This window comes from Elgaria multicarinata, chromosome 4 (genome assembly GCF_023053635.1).
Source record: "Elgaria multicarinata webbii isolate HBS135686 ecotype San Diego chromosome 4, rElgMul1.1.pri, whole genome shotgun sequence".
Lineage (NCBI taxonomy): Eukaryota > Metazoa > Chordata > Lepidosauria > Squamata > Anguidae > Elgaria > Elgaria multicarinata.
The window spans coordinates 51,077,543-51,104,674 of NC_086174.1; the positions used below are offsets into that span (position 1 = coordinate 51,077,543).

The 27,132-nt window shown below is 39.3% G+C and overlaps 1 protein-coding gene across 3 annotated transcripts in view; it reads left to right on the forward strand.

Moving 5' to 3' along the window:
- Window positions 1–26,774, forward strand: part of STRN (striatin) — a 61,279-nt gene extending 34,505 nt beyond the window's left edge. The window contains exons 8-19 of one of the 3 annotated variants that reach the window (XM_063124273.1): window positions 2,978–3,088; window positions 6,859–6,945; window positions 7,486–7,629; window positions 10,566–10,702; window positions 13,863–14,038; window positions 14,937–14,984; window positions 15,733–15,854; window positions 16,259–16,426; window positions 17,612–17,752; window positions 19,030–19,137; window positions 21,214–21,300; window positions 21,395–26,774. In XM_063124273.1, the coding sequence (XP_062980343.1) occupies window positions 2,978–3,088; window positions 6,859–6,945; window positions 7,486–7,629; window positions 10,566–10,702; window positions 13,863–14,038; window positions 14,937–14,984; window positions 15,733–15,854; window positions 16,259–16,426; window positions 17,612–17,752; window positions 19,030–19,137; window positions 21,214–21,300; window positions 21,395–21,564 (1,499 nt within the window). In that variant the 3' untranslated portion in view covers window positions 21,565–26,774. The remainder of the gene's footprint in view (window positions 1–2,977; window positions 3,089–6,858; window positions 6,946–7,485; window positions 7,630–10,565; window positions 10,703–13,862; window positions 14,039–14,936; window positions 14,985–15,732; window positions 15,855–16,258; window positions 16,427–17,611; window positions 17,753–19,029; window positions 19,138–21,213; window positions 21,301–21,394) is intronic. The other 2 variants (XM_063124274.1, XM_063124275.1) reach the window with 2 other exon arrangements.
- Window positions 26,775–27,132: the final 358 nt, after the last annotated feature.

Sequence of the window (27,132 nt, forward strand, 5' to 3'; positions counted from 1 at the left end):
TGAGAGGGGATGAGATCCTTGTTGACCTGGAGGCCCACAGAGCTTAAAAGATCTAAGGCAGCCTTGATGTTGGCCTGGAAAAGGATATTGAAGAGCCAATCATCCATAAATGTGAAGACAACTATTCCCTGCAATTGGAGAAGTGCGGCCACTATGGTCATGCATTTTGGGAAGACTGTTGGCACATTGGCAGGGCCAACTGGAAGCGCCTTGAATTGGAAATATTTCTTGCTGAGGGCAACAAGAGGAAACAATACAATGCGGGGTGGATAGTGATTTGGGAATCCACCGTGGAAATCTCTGAAGCAAAGTAGAGGAAGTATTGAAGAAAGAGTAGTCATCTGGAATTTCCTGGGTCTAATATAGCAGCAGTTGACGTCGTATAAATCAAGTATGGGGCGTAGGCCTCCGTTTTTTTGGGGGGTGTACAGTGAAATATTGGGAAAAGAAGCTGATAAGCTTATTCTGTAGTAATTTCTTCCATAACTGTGGAGTTGGAATGAGTAGTGCAGAAGGTTCCCATGGGTGGAGTCTGTTCAACCGCAATAGTATAACTCCTAGACAATCAAAAGCATTTGTGGTGATGGATTGGCATGTCAACAGGAATGGTCTGAGATGGTTGGAAAATGGGGGGTTGTGTGGTAGGACTCATTCATGCAAGTCAGAGATGCTGTTTTGATTTGTCGGGGTGCTTTTCCCTTGAGGGTTGGCAATATTTCTTGTGGAACAGCTTGAAACAGAGTCTTAGACTGAATACCCTGCTCAAGATTGATTTTGACAGGCACTTAGTGGATCCCTGGGGCTTTCAATCTGGTTGAGGGTTATGTGGAGGCTGATGAGGATTGTGATGCCATTCCCATCCTGCGGGCAGAAGTCTCCATCTTTTGAATGGTCCAGTGTTGAATTTGTGGAGGTGCTGAGAAGTCCCTCTCCATCAAATGCTGTGCTGAGCCATGCATGATGACATAATGAGGTGGCTACTGCAATTGCTTGGAGCTGCAGTCGGCCATGTGACTGGCTGTGTTGATCTGTTGGCCTGCCAATCTGTGAGCTTTGGATTGAAAAGTCATTGCCAAGTTCTTAATATCATTGAGGAGTCAGTCAAAGACGGTCACTGCCTTTTCCCACAAGAATTACTGGTAGGCTGCCACCCTGAGTGCGATAATGGCTGTGGAGTATATTTTACGGTCCATGAAGTCCAACTTCCATTCTTTGATGTTGACTGGAGAGAGATAGGGATTCTGTCGGCCCTTAGTCTGAGAGGCTTTGACAGTTATCAAGTTCAGAGTCAGTTGTGTGAAGAGAAAGGAGCACTTATCTCCTGGGCTCTGTAGAGGTTTTCAAGCCTTCTGGAAGTTGGTGGCATAATGGAGAGTTGTCCATGATAGTTTAATTAATTTGGAGCAGGATAGGTAACATCAATATTGTTACTGGTGGGGCCAGACCTGGTTGATCCCTTTGAAGACTGGAGCCACTGTTATTTCTAGGCCTAAGGACTCCACCTGGAGAATTTGTTTTGCATAGGGTCATACATCATCCATAAGGGAAAGAGTGTTCTGGTTTTTGACTGCCATGTCCTGAGAGCTACACAGATGTAGGGGAACACAAGTCTGAACAATAGTTGTCCTTTCCTGAAGGGTGATCTCCCAAGTGTGGCAGAGCCTCAGGCTTCTGTGCTAGCTCCTGAGGTTTGGTGTGTTTATTGTGGTTGTTATTGGGGACTATGATACTGTAGTTATAGACAAAGAAACCATGGCTCCCTAGATAGTCACCAGTACTTCCAGGAGAAGGGCATTCTGGAAGATAGTGGGAGGTAGAGGTGACCTCCTCACATATGGTTGGGTACTTTCTGCATTGGGCCTTGCTACTGCATGGCCTTGTAATAGTGAGATGGAAGGAATTGAATGCAGTGTGGGCAATATCAATCATACCAGGGAAGGCCACAGTGGTGGTGAAGAAAACTTCCCAAAGGAGCTGACAAAGTAAGGGAGACCTCTTGATCTCAAGGAGACCATGCTCAACAGGAGTGGTGCCTACGTGGTGAGGATGAGGGTGGTCTGTGTCTGGAAACAGACGTACAAATTGTTGTTGGTTGGGAACTTCCCATGGTTTCACCTTCTGATACCGATCCCATATAGTGAACCTTGTCCAATGAGAGGTGAACTGGAGGTTGACATTTCTCCAAGAAAGGAGTGGGGGACTGCAGATATGGTGGTGGAGCTTGAAGAGGCAACATTGTAGGTTTGTCAGTGGATTTGATCTATAGGCCATTGTCTTATTTTTTGGTCCTATTGCTGGCTTAGCTGAAGGGAGCTTGGCATGGGCCTTTGTTGGCTTAACCTTTCCAGCCTCAACCACTGGTGCTGAAGTTTCGGGACTGACCAGGATTACTGGCGCTGAGTGTGAACCCTGAGGCAGGAATCAACTGAATATCCCTTGCCTAAACAAAAGAAGCACTAGTAGTGGTAATTTCCCACCACAACAGCTACACTTCTTGAAGGAAGCCATGGAGGTCATAGACCTGTGAAGGGGGGAAAAAGAGAACAACAATGAACTAGACTGATGAAAGAAAAGCTGGAGGAAAATCCTCTGCCTAGCAGTCCCTGAGAGGGGAAAAACAGAAGTGAGAAGACACTGTGAATATGGAGAAAGTTCCAAATGCTGCTAATGCTGTGGTGAACAAAAAGGAATGGAGTAGGAGTCAGAAGCCATGCCAGGAGCATATGTAGGGGAGGGTGGGGGTGGGACTCCCACCTAAAGCTCTGCTCAGCTCTAGAAGGTTCCGAAGGACTGCTCTGTCAGGGCACTCAACCCACATGTGTGAGATCATCTTTTTCTAGTTTGGTCTTCAATTGCAGCCTTTTTTATTGTTGATATTAAAAATATATAGATGATTTTATGTCATTTTTTCAGTACCATATATAAATATATATTAAATGACATAAAGAGAATGTTTCATTTGTTTTACTTTGTCTAGAAAAGGAAGACCAGTGTCTCATGCCTGAAGCCTGGAATGTGGACCAGGGAGTAATAACCAAACTGAAGGAACAATACAAAAAGGAGCGCAAGGGGAAAAAGGGGGTGAAGAGTAAGTGGAAAACATTGCACCTTAAAATTCACAAATCCTGCCTCTTTACTTCGCCAATAATATCTTTCTTTCAATGTTTTCCTCAAACTACTTACTCTTTTACTTTGCTGCTCCCAACTGCTTTCCTCTTCTCAGTTACCAGGGGTGGAAATTAATGCTACTTAAAATCCAAAGCTGTTGGGAATATTGCTTTTATCCAGCTGGATAAAGTAAAGTGGCGGGGGGTGGGGGAGGATATCAATTAGTAAATATTTTTGGCTATCATAAAACACTTCTTGCTAAGGATTGTCCAAACCAGCCAATTTTGCATGACTTCGATACCTAGCAGTATTGCAGAGGGATTATGGAGCCTTTGCTTCATTGTATGATCTGTGATTCTTTGCGCAGAAGTCAGTATTTCAGTAAATGGATGCTAGCTTCTCTCCTTTTAAAGCTGGTTTAATGTTGTGCCCATTTACAGTAGACATTACAACCAGGTTCTAAAAAATTGTTCAGCTATTTCCATGTGCCGAAGGATGCTTTGAACTTGCTTAATTCTTGAACAGCCCCCAGTTATATGTGTGGCAAAACACTTTAGAAGTTGAGAGGAGTTGAAAAAGTCATTTGTGCTAACCTGAGGTAGCTCTCTGGATCCCATCACAGAGCTTGCTACTTTCATGTTAATTTTCTTGTGGGAATCATGAGGCAACTCCTCCTAAACAAAGTAAAGAGGGTTGTGTGATGTTATGAACATTGCAGTCCTTTAGACAAAAGCCAAGGCCATTGTTCTTGGTGGAAATGTGGATAGACTACAAACCTGTAAAGAGTAGCACAAGAAATGAGGGAAATCAAGATCTAAAAATACTACAGCAGAAGATCTTTGGTCTGGACATACCCTTAACCAGCAGTGAAAGATAACAAATTAATTTCTACCCTTGTTTATCTTAAATGTTTGCTACATGCAAGTCATGCTGTCCTCATAATTTGAATGCAGGGCTCGAAATAGAAAATAATGTCTTATCAGGCTTTTAGTATAATCAGTTAGTCCTAATCAAATATAGCTTAATTTGGCTGAGTGTTGGTTTTATTCCAGGCAAATAATTGGATCAGTTTAATTTCTAGCCCTGCGTATCATACTTTTTCCATGTTACATCTCTTAAAATATAAATCCATTATGTGGAAGCTGTGCTCTCAAAATATGCAGTGTAACCCTTTTATATGTTTAATATGGAAGTCACAGGCTTAATTTCAGACACAGCAGTTGGATTCTGTGAATTCAAGAATGACTATTGCACAATAATTGAGGTGGATATTTGCAAGAAGATGCTTAATTTTTAAAACTATTTGTGTGTTTGCAACATTGATCAAAAATATTATCTTCTCCCCATTATTAAATTGCTAGGTTTTATCATGTTGCATTTTGAGACTTTTAGTGTTAGGTTTGTTTTGTTCATAGAATAAAGAATTTTCCGACTAATAAATACTATAATTGGATCATTATGCCAACATAGAACAATGCAAAACCACATAAAATTCTTGGTAATGTTAAAAGGTAATTAATTGCTTATGGGAATAATGGCAAAAGGCATACTAGAGACAGGAATTTGGATGAAACTGAATATTTGATGCATTTGTCTATCTTGTTGCTCAGATTTTGGTATACTCATTCACCATATATCTATAAACCTAAGAAGCACTCTTCATACAAGCTGGTTGTGAGGTTCTGCTGAGGCCATGGTAGTCTCTCAGATGTTACATTTAGTGGGTTGCCTGTATTTTCCCCAGAAGAGGGTCTCCCAGAGGAGGAAAAGTGGGAGCCTTTTGAGAGCGGGTACTTTTCTAAAGCCTCATCATTTAGTCAATTCCTTATATTCTACCACCTCGGTATTGAAAAAAGGAGGGCAAATAAACCTATTGATTAGTTTGGGATTATGGAGGTACACTTCATATTCATTAATACACGTAACTTGCACCTGGTGCAGTCCTGTCACCTTATAAATCATTCCTTCAAAATACTGTACAGAGTGTCCTCTTCCAAATTATCGTGTGAGGGCTAGTCACTCTTCTGGAACTGTTCCCAAGATCTCCTGGCAGCTTCCCACATTTTCTTTTTAAGGCTTCTGCCAGCCAGTTAAAATCAGTTAATCAGTTAATAAAATCAGTTAACAAAGATTTTACTTTGGATCAAAGGAAGACCTAACCACAGATCCCAACACATACTTTAGAAGAGATACACACTCATGTCCTATGGGTATGGATTCAACTCTTATGCCTGTTGTTAACATTACTTAGTGGACCTAGTAATGGACCTAGTTCCCAAATTTCCTGTTAGGGTTGGCCAAAGGTAATCTCTTGCCCCTGTTCCAGCCCCCCAACTTGTGTCCTTACAAGCTTGTTAAATGTTGTGGTTCATGAAAGTATCGGCCTTGTCATTTGGGTGTCACAACCCCAGACTGCAGGCAGCCGAAGGCAGCCCACTGACTATACATTGTAGCCTGCTAGCGGCTTATCTATAAAGTTGGCTTGTATCCAGTGGTTGCACAAGTAGAATGCACCTCATGCAGCTCATTTTTCTTTCCCTTCTCCCAGCAGCTCCTTGTACACCCCCAAAATCCTCTCCAGAGGTTCGAAGGGCTCTCAGGAGTGTGGGTTTGTCACATAGAACTGCCACGTGAGTTGGGAATCAACCCAAATTAGGTGGAGAGATCTTATGCCAGTGGAGCGACTACTTGTGCAAGGCTCTGCTGCCCAATTTGGGGCCATTCCTCCCTCCCTCACAACAGCTCATGTTATTCAAGCTGCCTTCTGCTCATGCAGCCATTAGATACAATCCTCTGATTTTGTTCCCTACCTGAGACACCAAAAACTGGAAGTTGCAAATTACCTGGTAGGTGGGCAGGACTAAAACAGGAAAAAAACGTGCAGCACAGGGGATGGCATGAATTTTTTAATGCTCCTTAGTGTGATGCACTTGGGCAAAATGATTGCCCCAGTGTGTGACACTAAGGGCTACCACTGGTATTGAAAGTAACTTCTCGCCACTGGAGAAACTAACTAAAGTTCAGATTTAAAGTGAAGTGTTTGGAGCTTTAACTACAAATTCTTTGACTAATTGTGCGGAACCAAATTGTGTTTTAAACTAACTGTACAGCTGTTTCTGAACCTTAGAGTTAAATATTTTAACCCCATCCCCAACTTTTCCTACTGTGAAAAATAACAACTTGACTGAAGTCAAGTAGCTTTTTGCCATTAAAGAAATTAAGCATCTGTTTAGGGCAAAACCACCCCTAAAGACATTAATTCTGTTTAAGCTCTAGAGTAGCTTGAAACTGTGATGAACTGGTTTGATTAGATGGAAGAACATTTAGAAGTAGAACTCTAGGGGCGGGGGAACAGGAATGTTCAGCTGTAAAGACTTTATCGTTTTAATCTAATCAATTATGAATGTACATGCCTATAGAATTTTGTATATTTTTGCAGACATGCACTTCAGTGATATACAGTCTTGCAAAATCCTACATACTTTTTCCGAAGCAAATATTTGTAGTGATAAGTTACAATTTAGGATTTTCATCATTTAAGGCAGGCTTTGGGGCATACGATGTTTGATGTGAGGACATTCTGTGATTTTGCAAGGCTGTAGTAAAAAGCCCTTGTGAAGAGTATTAAGTTCAGACCTATGTTAACATATGCTTTACGCTGCCTAGCAATAGCTGTATTTACTAGATTAGGAGAAACGGTTATGGACTGTGGGTAAGATATTTTCCCATTCTTAATTAAACTTACAACAGGAAAAACTACCGAAGATATGTTTCAGCCTCAGTCCTATATAAAACAGTCAAAACAGGGATGTGGGAAAATGATGGAGCAAAATGCAGGTAAGTGTTGAGAAGGGCATGGGTCTTCACCACATGTAGTTTCAGGAAGAACGAAAACAGTGACTCTTGCTTGATTTTTGTTTTTATTTGTTTGTTTTTAAAGTAACTGTCATACATTTTAGATTGTGGCGCAACAAAGCTGCAGTCCAACACAATTTTGTGAAAGTTTCAAAACTTGTGCAATTTTTTTTAATTCACAAGCGTTACAGTTTTTGGAAAACTAAAAATATTTTTGTTTTATCATTTGCTGTCACTTGGATGTATTTTACATTGTCATGCAAGTCCATAAAGTGAACAAAAGTGTGTGTGTTTGTGCGTGCTAAACCTCATTTTTCATTACTTCTTTTTCAACACATTTCATTTCATGCCTTAAACTTTGTTATTGCTGAAAGTAGGACTCATTAATTGATTCACATTCACATTTTTGCTAAAGATAGCACCCACTGTCATTAGTATTGGCATAACATGTCTGTTAATGGTAACTGTACTTTTACTAATGTTTACAAAACATTTGCAATTTTTTTTACTTTCTTTGGCTAGGACCCAACAGGTCAAAACTTCAAGATATGCTTGCTAATTTGAGAGATGTCGATGATCTGCCCGCATTACAACCCTCTGTTGCGCCACCCACGAGACCCAGTACTTCACGGCTTATTGAGCAAGAGATAAACAGGACAGATGAAGGTAAGACATGTGAGTGTGTGTGTGTGTATGTAGCTATAGAATGTATGTGTAGGCTCACATTTATGTGTAAGCTTGTATCGGTTTGCCACCGGGCCATTTTTGACGTGCTAGTACTAGTGTACAAAGCCCTAAACAAGTTGAGACCAGGATACCTAATAGAGTGCCTTCTTCCTTGCCAACCTGCCCAGGCACTGAGTTCATCCAAGGGCATGTTCCTGGTGGTTCCACATGGACTGATGGTCCGATTGGAGTCTACCAGGAGAAGAGCTTTTGATGTGGTGGCCCCCTTCCTATGGAATTCCTTTCCTTTGGAGGCTCAGGCAGGCGCCAATGTTATATTGCTTCCAATGTCTGCTGAAAACGTCGTTGTTTCAGGGAGCGTTCACTGAATGACCGGCCACATTTTTATCAGAACTTCGTTATTTTAAAAATGTAATTTTTAATATGGTGGTTTTATTCTGTCTTAATTATTTTATTGTTTGTTGTTCACCACTCCAATATCTTTTGGGTTGGGAGCAGTATATAAATATTGAAAATAAAAATAAATAAATAAATAAATAAAAGAAATCTTAATTAATTTGCTAGCACTCAGAAGGTCTGCCAAATTGGTATTTAGGTAAAAACAGTGCTTCTGAAATAAGAGGCAGACTTTGTTTTTATATGATGCCTATTATAGCAGGCATAACTTTAAATAAGGCATTGAGAGCAAAGTGGGGGTGGGGGGGATGTCAAGGTGGAGCTTGCCAGCTGCAGTTTTTATTTATAAGTATTGGTGTTACAAATATATATACATGTTTGGGGCATTTTTTTTAAAAAAAAATCTGATCCATTCCTCCACCTAGTTATTTGGCGGGGTGGGTGGTTCAACCCTTTAATTGATAAAAGGGGTTTTTAATCAGTTAATCTAACCAAGTAATTTATTAACCATTTTACCTATAGTTTGTACACAAAAGTAAGATCACATTTACCTTGCATTTTACCTTCTTTGATTATCTCGTCCATTTCACATTACTACTTTTGAGGTGGGAAAGGTACCACCTAGTTTGTACATAGTGAAGTGATGTTGTGGCAATACCCCTATCTAGCAAGAAAGCAAAATTGCCATAACCTAAGAACATTCACTTTTCTAGAAGTTTTTTAGGACTTGTCAATTTGTGGTTATTGAACCACCCCTTAATCCACTTTAACTAACATCACTGTTCCAGTGTAAAATAGCTTATTGGCTTTCTGTAGCATATGTTCCAAGAAAGCCTTGATTTTATTAATTTTAAGGATCTGCTTGCACTTGATGGCCGCCTCTACACAAGCTCCTCAAGAACATGCAAGATTGCGTTGACTAGCGCTCAAATGAAAGCACAATTTGTGTGATCCAGCGCAACCACAAATGGGGGCTTTGCGCACAACTGCCACAACCTCAGATATTGTGATGGTACATTTGAGCTGAACTTCCATCATTGGATTTCACCCATAAAATACAAAACCATAAAATAACAAATAAGCAGAAAGTTGCACAAACCAAATAGGAGTAATAAATAATAAAAAATGCTGGAGCAGTAATAAAAACACAATCATCACTATTTATTAAAAGCAGGGGTAAAAGGAATTGTTCTAAACTGGCACCTAAAACTGAACCACAAGAAAATGTGAAACTAGTATTAGATGTTGTATAGCCAGTCCTTTTCCAGCTTCACTGGCTGCCAGTCCAGGTCTGGGCCTGATTCAAAGTGCTGGTATCAACATTCAAAGCCCTAAACAGCTTGGGGCCAGGCTATCTGAAGGAATGCCTCCTCCCATCTGTACCTGCTCGGACCCTAAGATCATCCTCAGGGGTCCTTCTCTGTGAGCCCCCCAGCCAAAGGAAATGAGGCAGGGGGCTACCAGGAGCAGGGCCTTCTCTGCTGTGGCACCCCAGCTGTGGAATGAGCTCCCTAGAGAGGTTCGGCTGGCACCTACACTATACTCTTTTAGATGCCAGGTGAAAAACTTTTTATTTTCTCAGCATTTTAACAGTCTATCAACTTAATTTAAACTTTGCTGTTTTAAATTTGTATTTTCAATCTGTATTAATTTCTGCATTGCGGCTCGATTTTATCCTGGTTGTGCTTTTATATTGCATTTTACACTATGCTTTTATACTGTTTGTTTTATATTTTGAATGGTTTTTATGCTTTTAATTTTTGTAAACTGCCCAGAGAGCTTCGGCTATTGGGCAGTATAAAAATGCAATAAATAAATAAATAAATAAAAAAGGAAGATTTAATTTGGTTTCTTTATATCGTAGACATCTTCAAAAATTTTCTTTTCTGTTGTAGATGTATTTTGTGCATGATGAAAACTTAGGAAAATTGACACCACATGAATTTCTCTGGAGAGAGGGATCCATAACAGTGGTACCACCACAGAAAATCTCTACTAAAAGAAATGCCTTTAGTAGAGTTCATAATGTTTCTAATGATGTGCTTTAAAATTTCTCTTTCCTGAAGAACAAGAATGGGCTATCCGGGGGGGGGGGGTACTGCTGTAGGTTTGTTTTGTACTCTAATATTAATTGTTTCGATAAACTTGTATTTTAATTGTATTTTAAACAAGGTTATCTTGTTACTTTTCTCCTTGTGATGATGGAATGTCGTGGATATGTAAGAGTCAAATACATACCATTCAGGATTTCTCCACAGAATGTGATGAAGAAACAGGCCCTGAAAGTTTCTAGCAGTACTATTTGTGCAATCAATCATACACAGTTTCCTCTTTTTGTAGTGAATTGCTTTGAAACAGAGTGTTTGATTCCTAGAGATTTATATTTTAGATTGTTTGGCAACAATCAAATCTTGCTGGTACTTCTTCATAAATGTTAACTCCCTTTGAATTTCCTACGTTTGAATTTACGTGTGGGTTTTAGGTTCATGGCAGATGTACTCGTATTTTCTCTCTTTCAGTGGAAGCTTTAACCTTCCCACCTTCATCTGGAAAATCTTTCATTATGGGAGCAGATGAGGCCCTTGAAAATGAGCTGGGCCTTGGAGAATTGGCAGGCCTCACAGTAGCCAATGAGGCAGATTCGCTGACGTATGATGTAAGTGTTATTTCGTAGTAGCCCTCCATTGATCAACTGTTATTGTTTATATACCGCCCCATAGCCGAAGCTTCTGGGTGGTTCTTAGAAGGGCAGAGATTATAGGATAATGTATCAGTAAAAAAGCATTTGCACACCTGGTCCATCCAATGTTGTCCAACGCAATCATAGTGCTCACTGCAAGTTTCTTCCCTCCCCTTATTGTGTGGGCGCCTTGATCTTCTCATCTTCTCCTCATCCTCTTTTCCATTCTCTTTTTCTCATCTCCCCATTTTTCTACCTCTTTTTCTTCCTCCAACCTTTTCATTGTTCTTTCATCAGGCGAGCGTTTTATCGCACGTTCGCTACTGCCGACTTTGAGAAGTTTGCGTGTCCTTTAGACGACGACATCCACCTCAGGCTCCTTCCGCTCATTTTTCTATCGCAAAATAGAGCCCTTTTAATCTGTTTAAAAGCGAAACAAAACCAGAATGTGCCGCCCTTTCCTGCTGTCGGCAGGAAAAGCGGCGCGCTAAAAACGCCCCCTGAATGGGCCACGTGGTCATTGGTGCTTCTTCTTTCTCTCCCTGTGTAAAAAGATCGTCACTATTGTGGGACAGCAGCAGGCCATGGCGACAGGGAAACGCAAAAACCCACCTGTCTGATGACGGTCTGATTCTCTTCTGTCTCTTAAAGAAAGTGGAAAACAGTCATCGAGTGGCTACCAGCAGCTTCACCCCTCTTTGCAAAGACTCTAGGAGATAACCTGGCTGGAATTGCTTTGCAGTGTATGCAGTGCCAGTGATAAGCAAATCGTCCCTCTGTTCTTTCATTTTGCAGTCGGAGGGAGAGCTTTGTGTCCTCTTTTTGCTAGGTGCCAAACCTAATAACATGCTTGCCCATAGTGAGCAGATTCCTGGAAATCTGCATTCTACATTGACTGGTTGAGGAGAAGCATAATTCTGACATGCACGATGAATAAATCATGCAACCATGTAAATATCCTGATAAGAATGCAGCTGTTTGCTTCCATGAGGTGTTTTTACATTCATTTATTAAATTTAAACCACCTTTCATCTTAAAATGCAAGAGACATTAAAACCAAAATATGCCACAATATAATACAATTTGAATTATATCACAATATAAACAAATTAGAGGCATAAAAAGTGCAAACTAAACATAAACCAGCATAACACTTTAAAACACCTAGGCAAATAAGCAAGTTTTAATATGACATCAGAATGCTGGTGGCAATCAAGTTTTTATGGGGAGGATATGCCAAAGATGGGGCACCACCTCGTTCCTACACAAGGAACCTCCTGGTAAAGGAATCTGGAGAAGAGTCTCCTCTGAAAATCTTACGGCATGGGCAGGTTGGTTTGACAGTTATTTTTCATGAGTACATTTCCCATGCTATATTGATCCCTGGATTAATCAAAGCTGCCTTAAGTACAGAATGCTCTTGTACAGGATTGTGCTTTGATGGGCACTTGTTTTAATATTGGATGGTGGCAGCTGCTCTGTAATGAGCCACACGTGCTTTTTTGTAATACAAGACCTGGTTATTAATCCCATGAAGCTGATTGGTGGGAACTTCTTCACAAAATGAAAATAGTTAAGCTATGGAATTCGCTACCACAAGATCTAGTAATTTCCACCAATTTAGATGATTTTAAAAGGGGATTAGAAAATTTCCTGGAGGAGAAGGCGATCAATGGCTACTAGTCCTGATAACTATGTGCTACCTCCAGTATCAGAGGCAGTAAGCCTATGTACACCAGTTTCTGGGGGACATGGGTGGGAGGCTGCTGTTGCACCCATGTCCTTCTTGTGGGTTCCTGGTCAACAGCTATTTGGCCACTGTGTGAACTGAATGCTGGACTAGGTGGACCCTCGTTCTGATCCAGCATGACACTTATGTTCTCAATCTCAACATGCTCTTTGAATTTCCCAAAGAGCCCGGTGTGGGGTCTATTCCCTTTATAGGTAAATCCTTCCTTGAAGATTGTCTTGCCTCGGTCTGATCCAGATGGCTCTTCTTGTGTTCTTATTTATTGCTGGCCGTTGCTTGTATGCACTTCTGAAGGCTTTTCAAAGTGGGCACCTCCCATGTGAGCCTGCCTGCAATTGAGATCATTAGAAGAGACATTGATTTGCATCCTGCCACCATCCATGGTGCGGTTGGCAGTTATTTGGGACAGGGCCTTTTCAAGAGTGGTGCCCAGGCTTTGGAGTTTTCTCCGCCTTGAGGTTTGTGTAGCCCTGTATGAAGAACTACAGGTTTTTCATTGAATTGCGAAGTACATTTTATTTCACCAGGCTTTCAGTCTTCAGTGAGTATTCTGTTGCCCCTGCTTTGTTGTTGTGTTTTACTGAGGGATTCTGCAGCTCTATGTTTACACTTTTTATTTGGTGTTTTAATGTTGTGATTTTGGATTTTATCTATTTGTAAGCTGCTTCAATGGCCTTTGGATAGGAAAGTGGCTTATAAGTATAAATAAAATTCATGGAGCAGTATGTGTTAAGGACAAGACAAGGATTTCTGCATTGAGCAGGGGGTTGGACTCAATGGCCATATAGGCCCCTTCCAACTCTACTATTCTATGTTTCTATGACAAAACAACCTCACAGATATCTAAAGAAACAACCTGTTGTGCAAATGGAATAGCGGGGAAAGGCGGTCAGAGAGAGCAAGAGCATCCGTGAAATGATGTGGGTGATAAGCATCACTATTATGGGAAAGGGGAGGCAAGGGTAAGCGTACAGAACAAAGATAAATGGATTCCAAGAAGGAACCAGTGAATTATGGTTAAAGTTAGATACTTTATCAAAAGCCTTCAAACTATTAATAAGATATCTTGTGTATTGTTAAAATGCGAACACATGTTCCCTTGAGGTTATCTCAAGCTGTGTTGCAGACTACTCTGCTAAGATGCAAAAGTACAGGTTGCTCAGCTCTTGTTCCCATTTTTTAAATCTTAAACTGCTGTTTTGGGGTTACTTTAGTAGAAACAATTGCATCAGATAGAGAAAAAAACAATCACATCTTCATTTTAACTTAACCTTTTCTGACACACAGTACTAGCTAAGCATTTGTTAACAGGGAATGGAAATACGTCGTCTCTATTGATATTTTCCCCCTCCCCCTGCCTAAATTATAGATTTTTTTTAACAACAGATAGCAAACAACAAAGATGCACTGAGGAAGACTTGGAATCCCAAGTTTACTTTAAGAAGCCATTTTGATGGAATAAGAGGTCTGGCCTTCCATCCAGTTGAACCAGTGCTAATTACAGCATCAGAAGATCATACATTAAAAATGTGGAATTTACAGAAAACCTCACCAGCTAAAAAGTAAGGTCATGTGTGGTATAGTTACACGGAGATTAAGTGCTTATGATATACACTGGAGAAATAGAATGGCTATTTTGAGCCTAATTTTCCACTGGATTATTGAAATGGTCTACTAATGCAGAGTTAGATGCAGACTTTGGCCCTCCCCATATGGAACTGCTGCTTACATTTGTGAAGGGAACTGGGATCCAGTGGAGACTTCCCATTGGAGGGCCCCCTGTGCACCTCCACCTCTCCAGAACTACATGGGAGGTGGCACTTGCGAAGCTGCTGGGGATTGGGAAAAAATGCTTCCTTTCTCCAATGCTAGTAAAATTTGGGAATGGTTTTAAGTTTAAGAAGTTGCCATAGTGCCTGAGTAAAACTTAACCATAGTGTTCAGTGTTCTCCTACACCTCAGGAGTGTTGGGCTTTGTCAGTTGGTATTTACAGCAGCTAAAACAGCTATCGTGATAGAATTATCATAACTAGAATTGATCTGTGAGTACTCATCACCTTTTCAGGTCCCATATTCTCTCTCTCTCTCTTCCCAAACAGTAAAGAATTTGGCTATTGGTGGTTGATGGCCATTTAAATTGATTTTGTAAGCACTCTCTGCTAATTATTTCAAAGTGCATCTTTTCAACAGGATAATGACAAGATTCCTTTGCAAATTTTGTTAATTATGATTCATCATAACACACTTGCCAGGAGCAAGAGGTCTTTGCCTGCAGGACTTACATGTTTCTCATAATATGTGAGAAAGCTAGGATAAGGAGTCAGGAAGTGATAATGGACATCTTGATCTAAAAGAGGATTTAGAAATCTTTAAATCAGTTTATATCTTAATCAAATGTTTTTTCCTTGGCTTATGTCCTAAAAGTTTTGAACCTGCAATTCTCCTTTTATTTTTGTGTAGGAGTGCCTCTCTTGATGTTGAACCTATATATACCTTCAGGGCGCATAAGTAAGTAAACATTGAAGAAGAGAAGGAACCTATTTCAGTTGTCACAGAAACCATTGCAGTGTTTGATGCAACCCCTGTTATGAGAGAAACTGGGTTGACGCAATAGTCATGAGGTTGCTTCATCTTGTGGCCGGAGCTTAGCTCAACACACATTTAGTAGGTTATTGAACTGCTTCTTCCAAAAGGGGTGAGGTGGTGTGATAAAAGCTGTGCTCTGACAGTGTAGTGCAATCTATACTGCAGTTCAGCCTGTGGTGATTTAGATTCCATTAGCCTTTGTTACGACTGCTCCTTCTTCCTTTAGATTGTCTAGTGCCAGTATGCTTTAAGGTGGATTCCTGCATTGAGCAAGGGGTTGGACTCGATGGCCTTATAGGCCCCTTCCAATGCTACAATTCTATGATTCTATTTTATATGTGCTGTGCAATACACATACAACTTATTGTCTTCAACAGATGAATAGGAATGGATTAGACAATGAGGCATGGTCTCTCCCAACAGTTACTGAAAAATAGGTTTGGGGAGAACACATAGGAGTTCTGTCTTTGCTGTTTCCGTGTGTGCGTGTGCTTGCGCATGTTGTGTACCAGCCCTTCACTTCCAAGAGACACAGAAAATTCTGTGCATATGAGATTTCAGTTTGCAGACCTGCATATGTTTGTGTAATGTTGATTAGGTTGAAGTACAACCTGCCATTAGAAAGAAAACTTACTAAATCAGTATTGTTTTGACATCCTTTCTCCTGCAGCAGCCCAGTGCTTTGTGTGGTAATGAGTAATAGTGGTGAGCAGTGTTACAGTGGGGGAACTGATGGCCTCATCCAGGGCTGGAATACTACAAACGTGAATATTGACCCTTATGATTCCTACGGTGAGTGTCCCTTACTTTGGGAGGCCTCATTTTTGCACATTAAAAGCACATTTCAGCTTGTTGAATGTACTAGAGCTCAACATAAAACCTGGACAAATTGGTATGTTGAGGAACAAAATGTGTCAAGAATCTTGTGAAACCAAATTTCCTGATAAGAGATCAATCATGTGAGATAGTTATAATGTTTGGAAGTAATTTTATATGGGTTAGGGGAAAGATATAGAATAAGCTTGTTGTATATTGATAGATTTGGAGAGATGACCAATCAATGTCATCCAGCATTTTGCAGTTGAGATAGAGCAGGTTTAAAACAAACAAAAATCTGGCATTAGAACAGTTTATATTAATAATGCGGTTATTCTTAAAACCTTGATTTTGTCTTGAAATGTGTCATTTGTTCACAGATCCTTCTGTCTTAAGAGGTGCGTTTGTAGGCCACACGGATGCAGTGTGGGGCTTGGTTTATAGTGGAACTCACCAGCGCTTGCTCTCCTGTTCAGCAGATGGCACTATACGTTTATGGAAAGCTTTGGAGATCTCTCCAGCTCTGAATGTATTTAATGATAATCAAGGTGTGGAATATTATTCTGGATTTAAAACTCTTTGTAGTTCATTGTTTTTAACTATGAGTTCTTCTGTTTAATGACATTCTTACAAGATTATGTCATTTAATTCAGATGGATTGCTTTTTGCATGCTGTTGAATAGTGGTAATAAATTCCCAACATTTAAGCTCCCTGGGAAAGCATACAGTTCCCAAAGCCATCACATTAAATTGAAAAGTTTGCATTTACGCATCGTAAAAAATCACACCTCTCTATTTCATTTGCTTTGAAGGATGTATATACATGCTGCAGTTATTTGTAGTTGTAATTGTTATTAGAGAATGTCCATTGATTCCTTTTTTAAAGTATTTATTTGAGAGAGTATAATGAGATTCATTTTCAAGAACAAAATGAGTAGTATGTTCTATTGTCAGTTAGTGTATTGGAAACTTTGATAACTCCTCTTGAGAAATAAGTGAGCAAATTTGAAATTCTGGTAGGTGCTATTTTTCTTTGATAATTGTAATAATGTAGTCAGTTCCTATCAAATCTAGACAAAGTGGTTTGCTGTGTTGCTAGAAATACTAATATTATAAGGAGGTTCCAAGTGTGAGTAGAGAATTGTAACCTTTATCCAGAGAAAAAATGCTTGTCGATTTACCTTCTAAAGGTGCAATACTCAAAACTGCTTGCTCTTGAGTAGTCCCATTAGTCTTTGGGACTATTCCATAGTAGCAACTTGAGAATTGCACAAACTGCTTTTAGGATTGCAGTATACATATCCTAGAGCAATAAAAGCTACATGTTTGTTTGTTTCTAGACCCACATTTTAAGAAATATTATTTATTTTATATGTTTACTTTAAAAATGTATACATTTTGGCTTCTTCATTCATATAGGCTTCATACTTTTCTAAAATATAGTTTGCCTCATTCCCTGAGAGTTTCAAACTTATAGGGCACATATATTTTTTTTCCTCCCTATGACTTTATTATCACCTTAGCAATGAACCTTGTAGGAGGTTCATTGCTAAGCTCCCTTTTCTGCATGCTTTTTAGTTCTTAGAAGCTAATATCTATGTAAGAAACCATATTTCTCTTTCCAACTTAGCTGATCATATTGACATTACTCATGGTTGAATAAATGCCACTAAACTGTACGAATGTTGCTATTAGGTTAAGCTTGTGATCCTCTTTGATATTCTGTTTTGTAGAGATGGGGATTCCCTCTTCTGTGGACCTCGTGAGCAGTGACCCAAGCCACATGGTTGCATCATTTAACAGTGGGCATACAAGCATTTTTAATATGGAAACAAGACAACGCATTCTTACCTTGGAGTCCAATGTAGATACTAGTATGTATCCAAAGTGGGACTTGTGGGAATATTTAAGGGATTGTTTTCATTGTTTTTAGGACATTGCGCTCCTGTAATCGCAATATTTAATACAGACTTTGAATTTTATTGGGGTTTGGGATGGAATGACGAGGCAGAAGCAAAGACCAGGCATACAGTAATCAGAGAAATAAAAGCAATACTTGGGCTTAGAGCTGTGAAAGGAGGAGCTCTAGCTTTTAGTGGGAGGAGAGGCTAAATTGAGAACTGCCCTTCCAGAAAGGATTTAAACTGAAGCAGGGGAACTTGGATGGCCCAGAAGCCCCGAAGTATCAGGATGATGGGGGATACATAGAAATAGAAGGTGACAAGGCACCAGTCCGTATTTTGCAGAGATGGACTGGTGATGATGTGCAAAATAGGAATTGCCTCTAGTGAGCTCCAGGGGATATCTGAGGCCTTTGAATCTCTCCAGTTGTCAGTGTGCAAGTCCTCACTTGCACATTAGAGCAAAATAAAGTGAAAGCAAAAATGCAGGTCACTTGCTCTTTTCTCTAACATCTGAACTAGCATTGAAGAGACGTTAGTCTCAGCTTTGCGTCTGCTTCATTTGCCAGCTTTCATATTGACACAATTTGAAAGACCATCATGCCTATCATAGGCACATTGCCTGGAAATGAATTCAGTGAGGTACACTTACGTATGACACATTTGGGGTAGAGATGTGTGTGTCTAATTGTCTTTTATGGGTTACCGGCTGTGGTCCTTATGTAGTTGACAATCTAGTCATAAGTGCAGCCTAGTACAGACAGGGGGAATAGCTCTGGAGAGACAAAAGTTGTGAAGTAGCCCACCAAGTTCTCTACTCCGCTCCATCCCTCATTTCCCCCTCAGGATGCTTCTGTTTCCTTAACTGTACCTGTACAATCCCTAGACATTTTGGTTTCCCCCCTTCATGCTGTGAAAATGGATAGAAAGAGCAACATAATCAATGCAGAATGTTAATGTAGGAATTAGAAGTGAGACTTCCACCATCTGATCCTCTCTGAGACTATATGGTGTTGCCTAATTTATGGGTGATTTTTGTTTTGTTTGAGAGGGGATGGTGGTTTCGATAGTCTGATATGTGGAATCAGCATTGTAAGACGCAACAAGCTTGAGTAGGCTGAGTATAATATTTTGGACCTTGAAAATGGTTTTGCGCCAAGCTGGTCTGCGAAATCGGGACCATAGTCTTTTGATATCTTGTGCGACTTAAATTTTGGGGGGGAATTGATTATGTGTGTTTATTCCCCCAGCTGTTAGCTCTTCTTGCCAAATAAACAAAGTAATCAGTCATCCAACTCTTCCAATCAGTATCACAGCCCATGAGGACAGACACATCAAATTCTATGACAATAACACAGGTAAGCAGATTCCTCCGCACCAGTGCAAAATATCATGCAATTATTTTAACATCTTATTTATTTATTTATTACATTTTTATACTTCCCAATAGCCGAGGCTCTCTGGGCAGTGCACAATTTAAGACCATAAAATACAATAAGTATACAATAAATTTCAAATGTTAAAAGTTTAGGAGTGCAATATAAATTCAGATAATCGGTCCAGAGAAAGCCTGTATAAAAATGTATGTTTTCAAGACGCGTTTGAAGGATGTTATATTTCCCGCCTCCAGAACTGCATGAGGGAGGGTTTGGAGATACATGTAGAGGCACGTTTTTGAAATGGAGCTTTGGAAGTTTTCTGACATGTAATATAGATGATAGTAATAAAAGGCCAGTTGGCTGAACAGTGCTGTCCAAAGGAATTGACCTGGCACGGCATTTTAATTATGGCTTCAACACCCCAGCCTGAAAGTCCCTGATATTTGTTTCTCTCTAAGAAAAGTGGACAACCCAGGAAGAGGTTCATTGGGGAGACTTGAAGAACTAATTCATGCAACCATGTCTTCCACACTGCACAAGATGGGATTGCAGTCAAATGGATGTTTTTGTGTGTGTATCTTTTGCAAAACTACAAGAGGAATCCTTATGTTCTTTGTCATTCATCTTAAAGCCCCACACAACTTCAACTGTCATGAAAGTTAATACATAAATCACAGCTGTTGAAAAACTTGCAGTCATCATGATATGTATCTTAAATATGCATCTTAAGCAAAAACATGTACAATGCATCATTTCCCCCAGCTGGATGCAATATTATTGATCTCTGTTATTTAGCTCTATACATCTTGGAGTCTTGGAGCCTCCTGCTTAGCTTGGCAAAGGAACGCAGTAGGAGTTCATGCAAGCAGCTTTGTTATAACCTTGAGCCACTAGATAACTTGAATGCCTTGTGACTTGCTAGACCTCATATCCAAGTAGCCTAGGAGTTCTGGTTTAGTAAAGTTACCTTGATATGCAAATAGGCGTGACACCTTTCCAGGAGGATTGAACTACATTTGCCTTGATCTAATAAACTGAGGATAGGGATGGTTTTTGTTACGCACTTGGAAAGAGAAACAGGGTACAAATGATTCTCATATTTTGCCAGTTATGATGGAAATATCTTAACGGCATTATCCTTCCTAATATATGGAAATGGCAACTAGATTCGGCCCTTGCTTCCATTTATTTTAAAGTTGATTGCTGCAAAATATTTTTGTGTGTGGTCCTTACAGCTGGGTGTATGTGTATTTTGTTCTCAGCTGCATGAGAGTCCATCCTTGGCTCTTTCTACAGTTTACTTCGTCAATAACATTGTTTAGGACTGGAATTCCCAAGCTATGTGCCAGAACACAGCAGTCTGGTATGACAGATACCTAGGAAGGGCATCTTTGAAAAATGAATGCACCACAATGGATGCACCCACCACTGTATCTCTACCAGAGTAGTGTGGCTCCATACAGCATTAATTCTCCCCTTTAGTCACTCAAATGCAAAAGAGTGACTGCGGATGCCCTGGGATTCTCTCATGTTGTCTGTGCTGCAGCTGACAGATACAAGGGAGTGCCAGAAGCAGAACCATTGCCCAGAAACAAACTAATTCATTGGCTGACTGGGCAAAAGAGAAGGCGGGATGATGCTGGGTCTTGGAGAGGAGGTTGCAATCTTTGGAGCCCCTATAAGACAGGTGCCTGCCCATTTCTCTGGGAGCTGATCAAGAAAAAAATAGGTCTTTTGAGTGCAAGAGTGAGGTCTCTTTTTACCTTTGTTCAGGGTAACACCTTGATTAAAAGTAAAAAGGATTTCAGCATACATATCAAGGAAAATGAAGTGAAGGTGGAACTGACCATCACAGAGACAGGTGATCACTTTTCAAAGGGAGGGGAAGGTAGATAACATCCAACCTCAGAGATCTGCCCAGGTCAGAATAATGGTCTGGTGTGCTTGGTCTAAACTTTTCAGTATAAATATCATCTTGCATAAATACCTCTAGTAGTCTGTAATGCATTAACTTATGACAAGTTGTAAAACAACGTTTCACTTTTCATTGCAAAGGAAAATTGATCCACTCCATGGTGGCCCACTTGGATGCAGTCACAAGTTTAGCTGTTGATCCAAATGGCTTATACTTAATGTCTGGCAGTAAGTACATCTAAAATTCATTCTTTAAACATTTTACTAATGTCAATGCTGACTGCAAATCTAAGAAAATGTGTTTTCCCTCTTTCTAATGTAGGCCATGACTGTTCAATCCGATTATGGAACCTTGAAAGTAAGACCTGCATTCAAGAGTTTACGGCTCATCGCAAAAAACATGATGAATCCATCCATGACGTGGCATTTCACCCCTCCAAATGTTATATTGCCAGTGCAGGAGCAGACGCACTTGCTAAAGTCTTTGTATGATGCAATGCTTCCCTTCCAGCTGCCGTGTATATACAAGAAGCTGTACAAAAGACAGGGGCAAGAATCTTCTCTTTGTGCCCTTTAATTCAGTGAATGTTAGTAATTGTTTAGGGTTGTTTTTTTTCCTCTGCAGGGTGCTTTTTTCTAAATTAAAGGGTGGTTCAGGTTATATGAGCTCAGCTAGTGCTGAGAGCTGGGAAACACTCCATTTCAAATGGTCCATAGAAGAACCATTTTTATTTTGATGGTATCGGTATTTGCCCAGGCTGGCCTTGGGTGAAAAGGGGATCCTTTTGGGCAATCTAGGGTGGGCAATCTAGGGTGGTCAACAAAGAAGTCAATAGCTCAATATCTGCAGTGCATGGATACATAAAAGCATTTCTACCTGTTTCTTGAAGAATTTTATTCACATATTGCAGTAAAATAGCTCCCAAATTTGGTGATTCACGTAACTTGGGACCATGAAATATATTGCATTCCATCTTCTCGTTTTTTGGTATTGAAGGGTTGGATGACGTACAGACGTAACGTAATACTTGATTTCATCTTGGCCTGCTGGCTATCTACATTAGGTGGATTGGATTTAAAAATATGAATGCAACCATTCCCTAAATAAATCATATTAAAAGCCGACATATAAAATGCATTAAAATATATCTTTTATTTAAACGTTTGAAAGTATATGTTAGGAAGTGGCTGGAACTGCAGTTTAGCCTTTAATCCAACATCACATAATGAGGTGGATATCTGTTTGCAACACGAATGAGAATTATTTCAAACTCTGATGATTCTTCTGCACGCGTTAGGACCCCGTTAAATAAATTATGAATCTCTCCTCTTTTCAGTTAAAGAAGAAATGATTATTTGTGTAGGTTTTAACAGGTCTTTATTACTGAAATGCAACTTAACTCCATCCTAACAACATTTTCATTGTGTCTTGAATAAACCCTGCCCTGCTATCATGCAATTTCATCCTCCCCATCTGAACCCCACGCAAACACACATAGCATTGAACCTGCTTTCCTGTAATTCAGTCCCAAGCTGCTGAGGGGTTATTTTAGCAGTGTGACTGGTCAAGAAGGTTTTCCCCTGCTTTGATCCTCACACTTCCAGTGGGAAGTGTGTGTACGGTTGCTTCATTCGCAAATTCTACAGCAGCAGAAGCAGATTCCATGCTACTTGGGGTCTGTGTAAGGCAATTGAATGACTGTTCATCCAGCATAAAAACTGCTGCAGCATAACAGAAAAACTAAACCTCTTTGAAACCTGTAGAGCTTCTTGTGGCCCCAAAACATTTATCATTAACTGTATGAAAGGTTATGCCAGCCCTAGGTGGAAGTGACCAAAGGTGAATGGTGTGATTTTATAGGGTAGTTTACCCTGTCATCAGGGCTTTATCCAAAACGTTTTCCTGATTGGGAATAAATGGTTGGAATTAGATTTTAGAAGAATTTGAAGTTCATCCAAATTTGTCTCTTCTCCTTTTTTCCTTTTTTTGGGGGGTTAAAACTTTAAGCTACCACACACATTTGGAGCAGAAACAAATCTTAACACAAGCATAGAGTAGCATATTTGTCACTGTGTTGTGGCACTATAAATGGTTATCTTCTGTAGGTATGAAGATCGCAGAACTTTGCATTTGGTACAAAAGACGTGTAAAGTACCTGTTTGTAGATGTTTCTTCTCTTGCAGATACTGATGTACAACATATTTCCCTTCAATGCAAATAGACTTTTAGTCGAAAAAGTTACAATAATATCTCAAACGGTTTAGTGTTCAACACATGCTTGGTTTTAAGTCAAAGCAAAAAGTTCAACATAAAACAAATTTATCTTCTGCGTATGCACCCCTGGTTCTCCTGGTGTCCTTTTTTAAAGAGAATATTACAAAGGGGGAAATATATGAAGTTGTGTATATTATGTGTGTGTACATATATATATATAAATAGATATATATAGGAAGAGGTTGTAAACAGTATGTATTAAATGCGTCTAAGGGAAGATTCTATGGGTAATTTCAATGTTTTAGTATTAAGTTCTTCAGACTTTGTTGAATACAAAGGATAAAAGGTATCGGTATTGTGCTCTTTGCTTAAGCAATATAATACATAGTTGCTGATGTTTAAATTGCTGTACATACAACTAATAGGCCAGCATGCTTGTTTTTAAGACTCCCATTTGATTAAATTATGAATGTAAGAAAAACAAAAGTTGCTATTCAAATGTGGATTGGAAGATGCTCCATCCTGCTTAGTGAAGTCTTGATCCAAGTGAAGTGACTTTTAAAATAGGCGAATAGCTAGAGGCTGAGGTGCCTTTTGACAAACAAAATGTAGCCTTACTATAAGGTTGTGGGCTCTGTATTTGTGCTCTTCTCCAGACTATTTGTGTCTGTCAATCTCCTGCTTGCGTACTATAGACTGCATTGTACTGTGCACAAGTATTAAAGTTATTTGAGATGTCATCTTCACTTAGAGATGAAAAAGACCCTTTTTTAATTTTCTCTACCTCTTCCATTTACCTGGCAGCGTTGTGTTTCACTCCTTTTGTGCATTTTAGAAGCATTTGAAGCAGACTGGTTAACCTTCAACCCACATCTATTTTACTACTTTTCTTTATACTGCTCAATTGCAGCTGACTAAGTGAACTGCCTTCATTAGAATGTATAGTGGTTAAAATCATGTCCCATGATATAAATGTCCTGTGGTTTGATCTGCAGGGGACTGTTCAACATATGCCTGTCAGAGTGATAAACATGTATATGTAAGCTTACTTTTAGAAGACATTTATCCACCAATCACATAACAACCCTCCATGATTTGTTATTAGAGCACATTATAGTATAGTATAAGGAGAGAAATTTGAAGCAAACTTCAATTTCCCTTTTTGTTTGTATGTGAGAAATTGTGGTTTGTACAAACCATAGTTGATTATCAAGCCAGAATCAGATCCATATTCAGTTGAACGATGAAACGATGGTTTGTTAAAAATTAGATTTTATAAGACACCAATGCATTTCCCTAATTCTGTTCTCTAACTGATGCAAAATTAATGATCCTAGGCCTTAGAATTCTAACGTCTTGCAGAAGAATTTCACAGCTGGACTTTTAGGAATTTTTAGAGAAAGCAAAATAACTTCTTGCCAAGTGTAACACATCAATTGCCTACATAGATAACATAATAAAAACCAGCCAACTTATATAAGGAATATTGGTAGGGTTAAGGCTTTCAAAAAAATTTTATTCCTCCTCTGGAATTAGTATTCTTGTGTAATTTAACTTTTTGTTGGATGCCTTCCAAAATATTTCTACCATAGACAGGTGTCTATCATAAACACAGGTTTCACAGTCATAAACATCTGTGCTATTATTTCTAACCATAGAGCCCAAATTAACTGAAAGGATCTCTTATGCTACAGTCAATGGCTTCCTGAAACACTGCAAAGTCAAAAACTGAAAACACAGGATAACAGCCATATTTCACAGTAATGTGTGCTGGTTGAATTTACCTAAAGCATTTCTGTTGATGCGAAAAGAAGCCACACCAGAATACTTCCCTTGTTGCACAGTCTTACTGACTAAACCTAGTGAGGAGGCATCTCAAAAGTCCAAATGCAACTCCATTGTATTTAGATAAGAACTTTTATTCATTGTAGTGTTTGGTATCTTGTTGAATCATTATCCCGTCTTTGATGTAAGCCTTTTAATAGGTTAGTTTGGATTTCCTACATGGTGGTTTAGTGATTTGTTTGGCCCACGGTCCTTCGTGTTAGATATTGGCAAATCTCTTGCTTTTGTTCTCTTGCAGTATTTTGTTCCAAACACTGCAGATACATGTTTGAATTTACATCTTTAGTTTAAATTTCACTGCTTATTCTTTAAATACTTGTATTTTAAGACCTGTTGCCACCTTTAGATGGTTAGTTGTAGCCTAGAAGTAATAGGTGTGATTTTCATCCCCGTCCAGATAACTGTGCTTTATTTGCTTCACTTTTCAACACAGTTGAACTGAAGTTGAAGAAACTTCCTAAAATATATGGAAGTATGTCCCTAAAACAAAAATTGCAATCAGATAGCCCTCTACATCTGGTAGTATGTTGTTTGCAAGGAAATTTTCCGATTAATTACTTTGGGTCATAATCCCATGATGCCCAGGTAATTTAAAGCTTTAGTGTATGGGGAATAGCATCAGGCATAATGCTTGTCCATGAGACTATTGGAATATGAATAGGCTATGACATGTTCATGTGGATTAATTTAAGACCAATATATGTGCCCTGGCCATTTCCTGATGCATGATTGGATAACTACACCAAGGCAACCTCCTCTTTGAGGATATTGGGCTCCAAAGGTTCAAGCTTTTCCTCTGATGAAAAACCCCCTAGGGGAAGCATGACATTTAGAAATGTACCCTCGCTGGCTTGCTCCCAGTTAAGTGTATATCGGATTCTGGCCTTAGTATTGCAGTACATAAAAGTTTTCATGGTGCCATGTAATATATCGATTAGTCTAAATTTTGACAAAAATAAATTATGTAGGTCTGAATCAGTGTTGCAGTCATTTTTATCACATTAGGGATATTTAGCATTCATGAGGAAAGCATTGGTGGTGTTAGGACATCTTAGGTAATGTTTCCACCACAAAAGGCTCTTCATTCTTGAGTGTTAGTCAGACTGAATCTTGAGAATCCAATAGCACCAGATTTATGTTTAAAGATGTGTTTGAAGAACTGTTTTCAATATATTATCATTTTTATCAAAACCCGGTAAGATGTGAAAGGATGAAAAAAAAATTTACGAAAAAAACCACTAGCTTGATACTCTTCATAAAATCTCTAAATTTTAGAGTCAAAAAAACAAGCCACCTTTAAAAGTAAACAGCAAAATTGTTTGTGGAACATCTTGAATAAACTTGTTTGCTTACCTAATATGGAGAAAATGTTCTCATCATATAGTAGACAGATCATCTTCTGTAATACATAGTTCAATGAGGCAATACAGAATTATTAATGAAGGCAGTTGAACAGGATAACAGCTAAGCAAAGTGGGAGTTTTGTGTACAGTACCTGCATTCTATGTTAAGTAAAATCAAGTGGACCTTCCTGAAGTATCACTATACAGAGCAGCTTTACTAAATATTACAACAGCAAATAAATGTCCTTTGTACTATGTATTTATGTAAATTGGGTGCTAATAAATACTATTTTTCAACATCTCTGTGTGTTTTCTAAATGAAAACAGGTTACAGGTTGGGGGGGGGCACTGAAAATACAAGGCATAGGATACCAAAAACAAAACCCTTGATGTGTTCATGCTTCCTCCAGATTTATGAATAACCTTTTGCTTACAGAAATTGTAGGTAGGCATGTTGAACCACTAGAAAAGTAGTTCAAAAGCCACAGTAAGGGAATACCTTTATTACAACCAACTAAAATTCTTAAAAGTAGTGAGCATGTGAGCTCTCCTGAATTCTTGTTAGGCAAAACAAGGGGAAAGGAGTCTGGGCATGGTGAAGAATCTGTAGTTTGTAACACTCTTAAGATAGTGTGGAAGAAGGTGTTGAGCATGTTT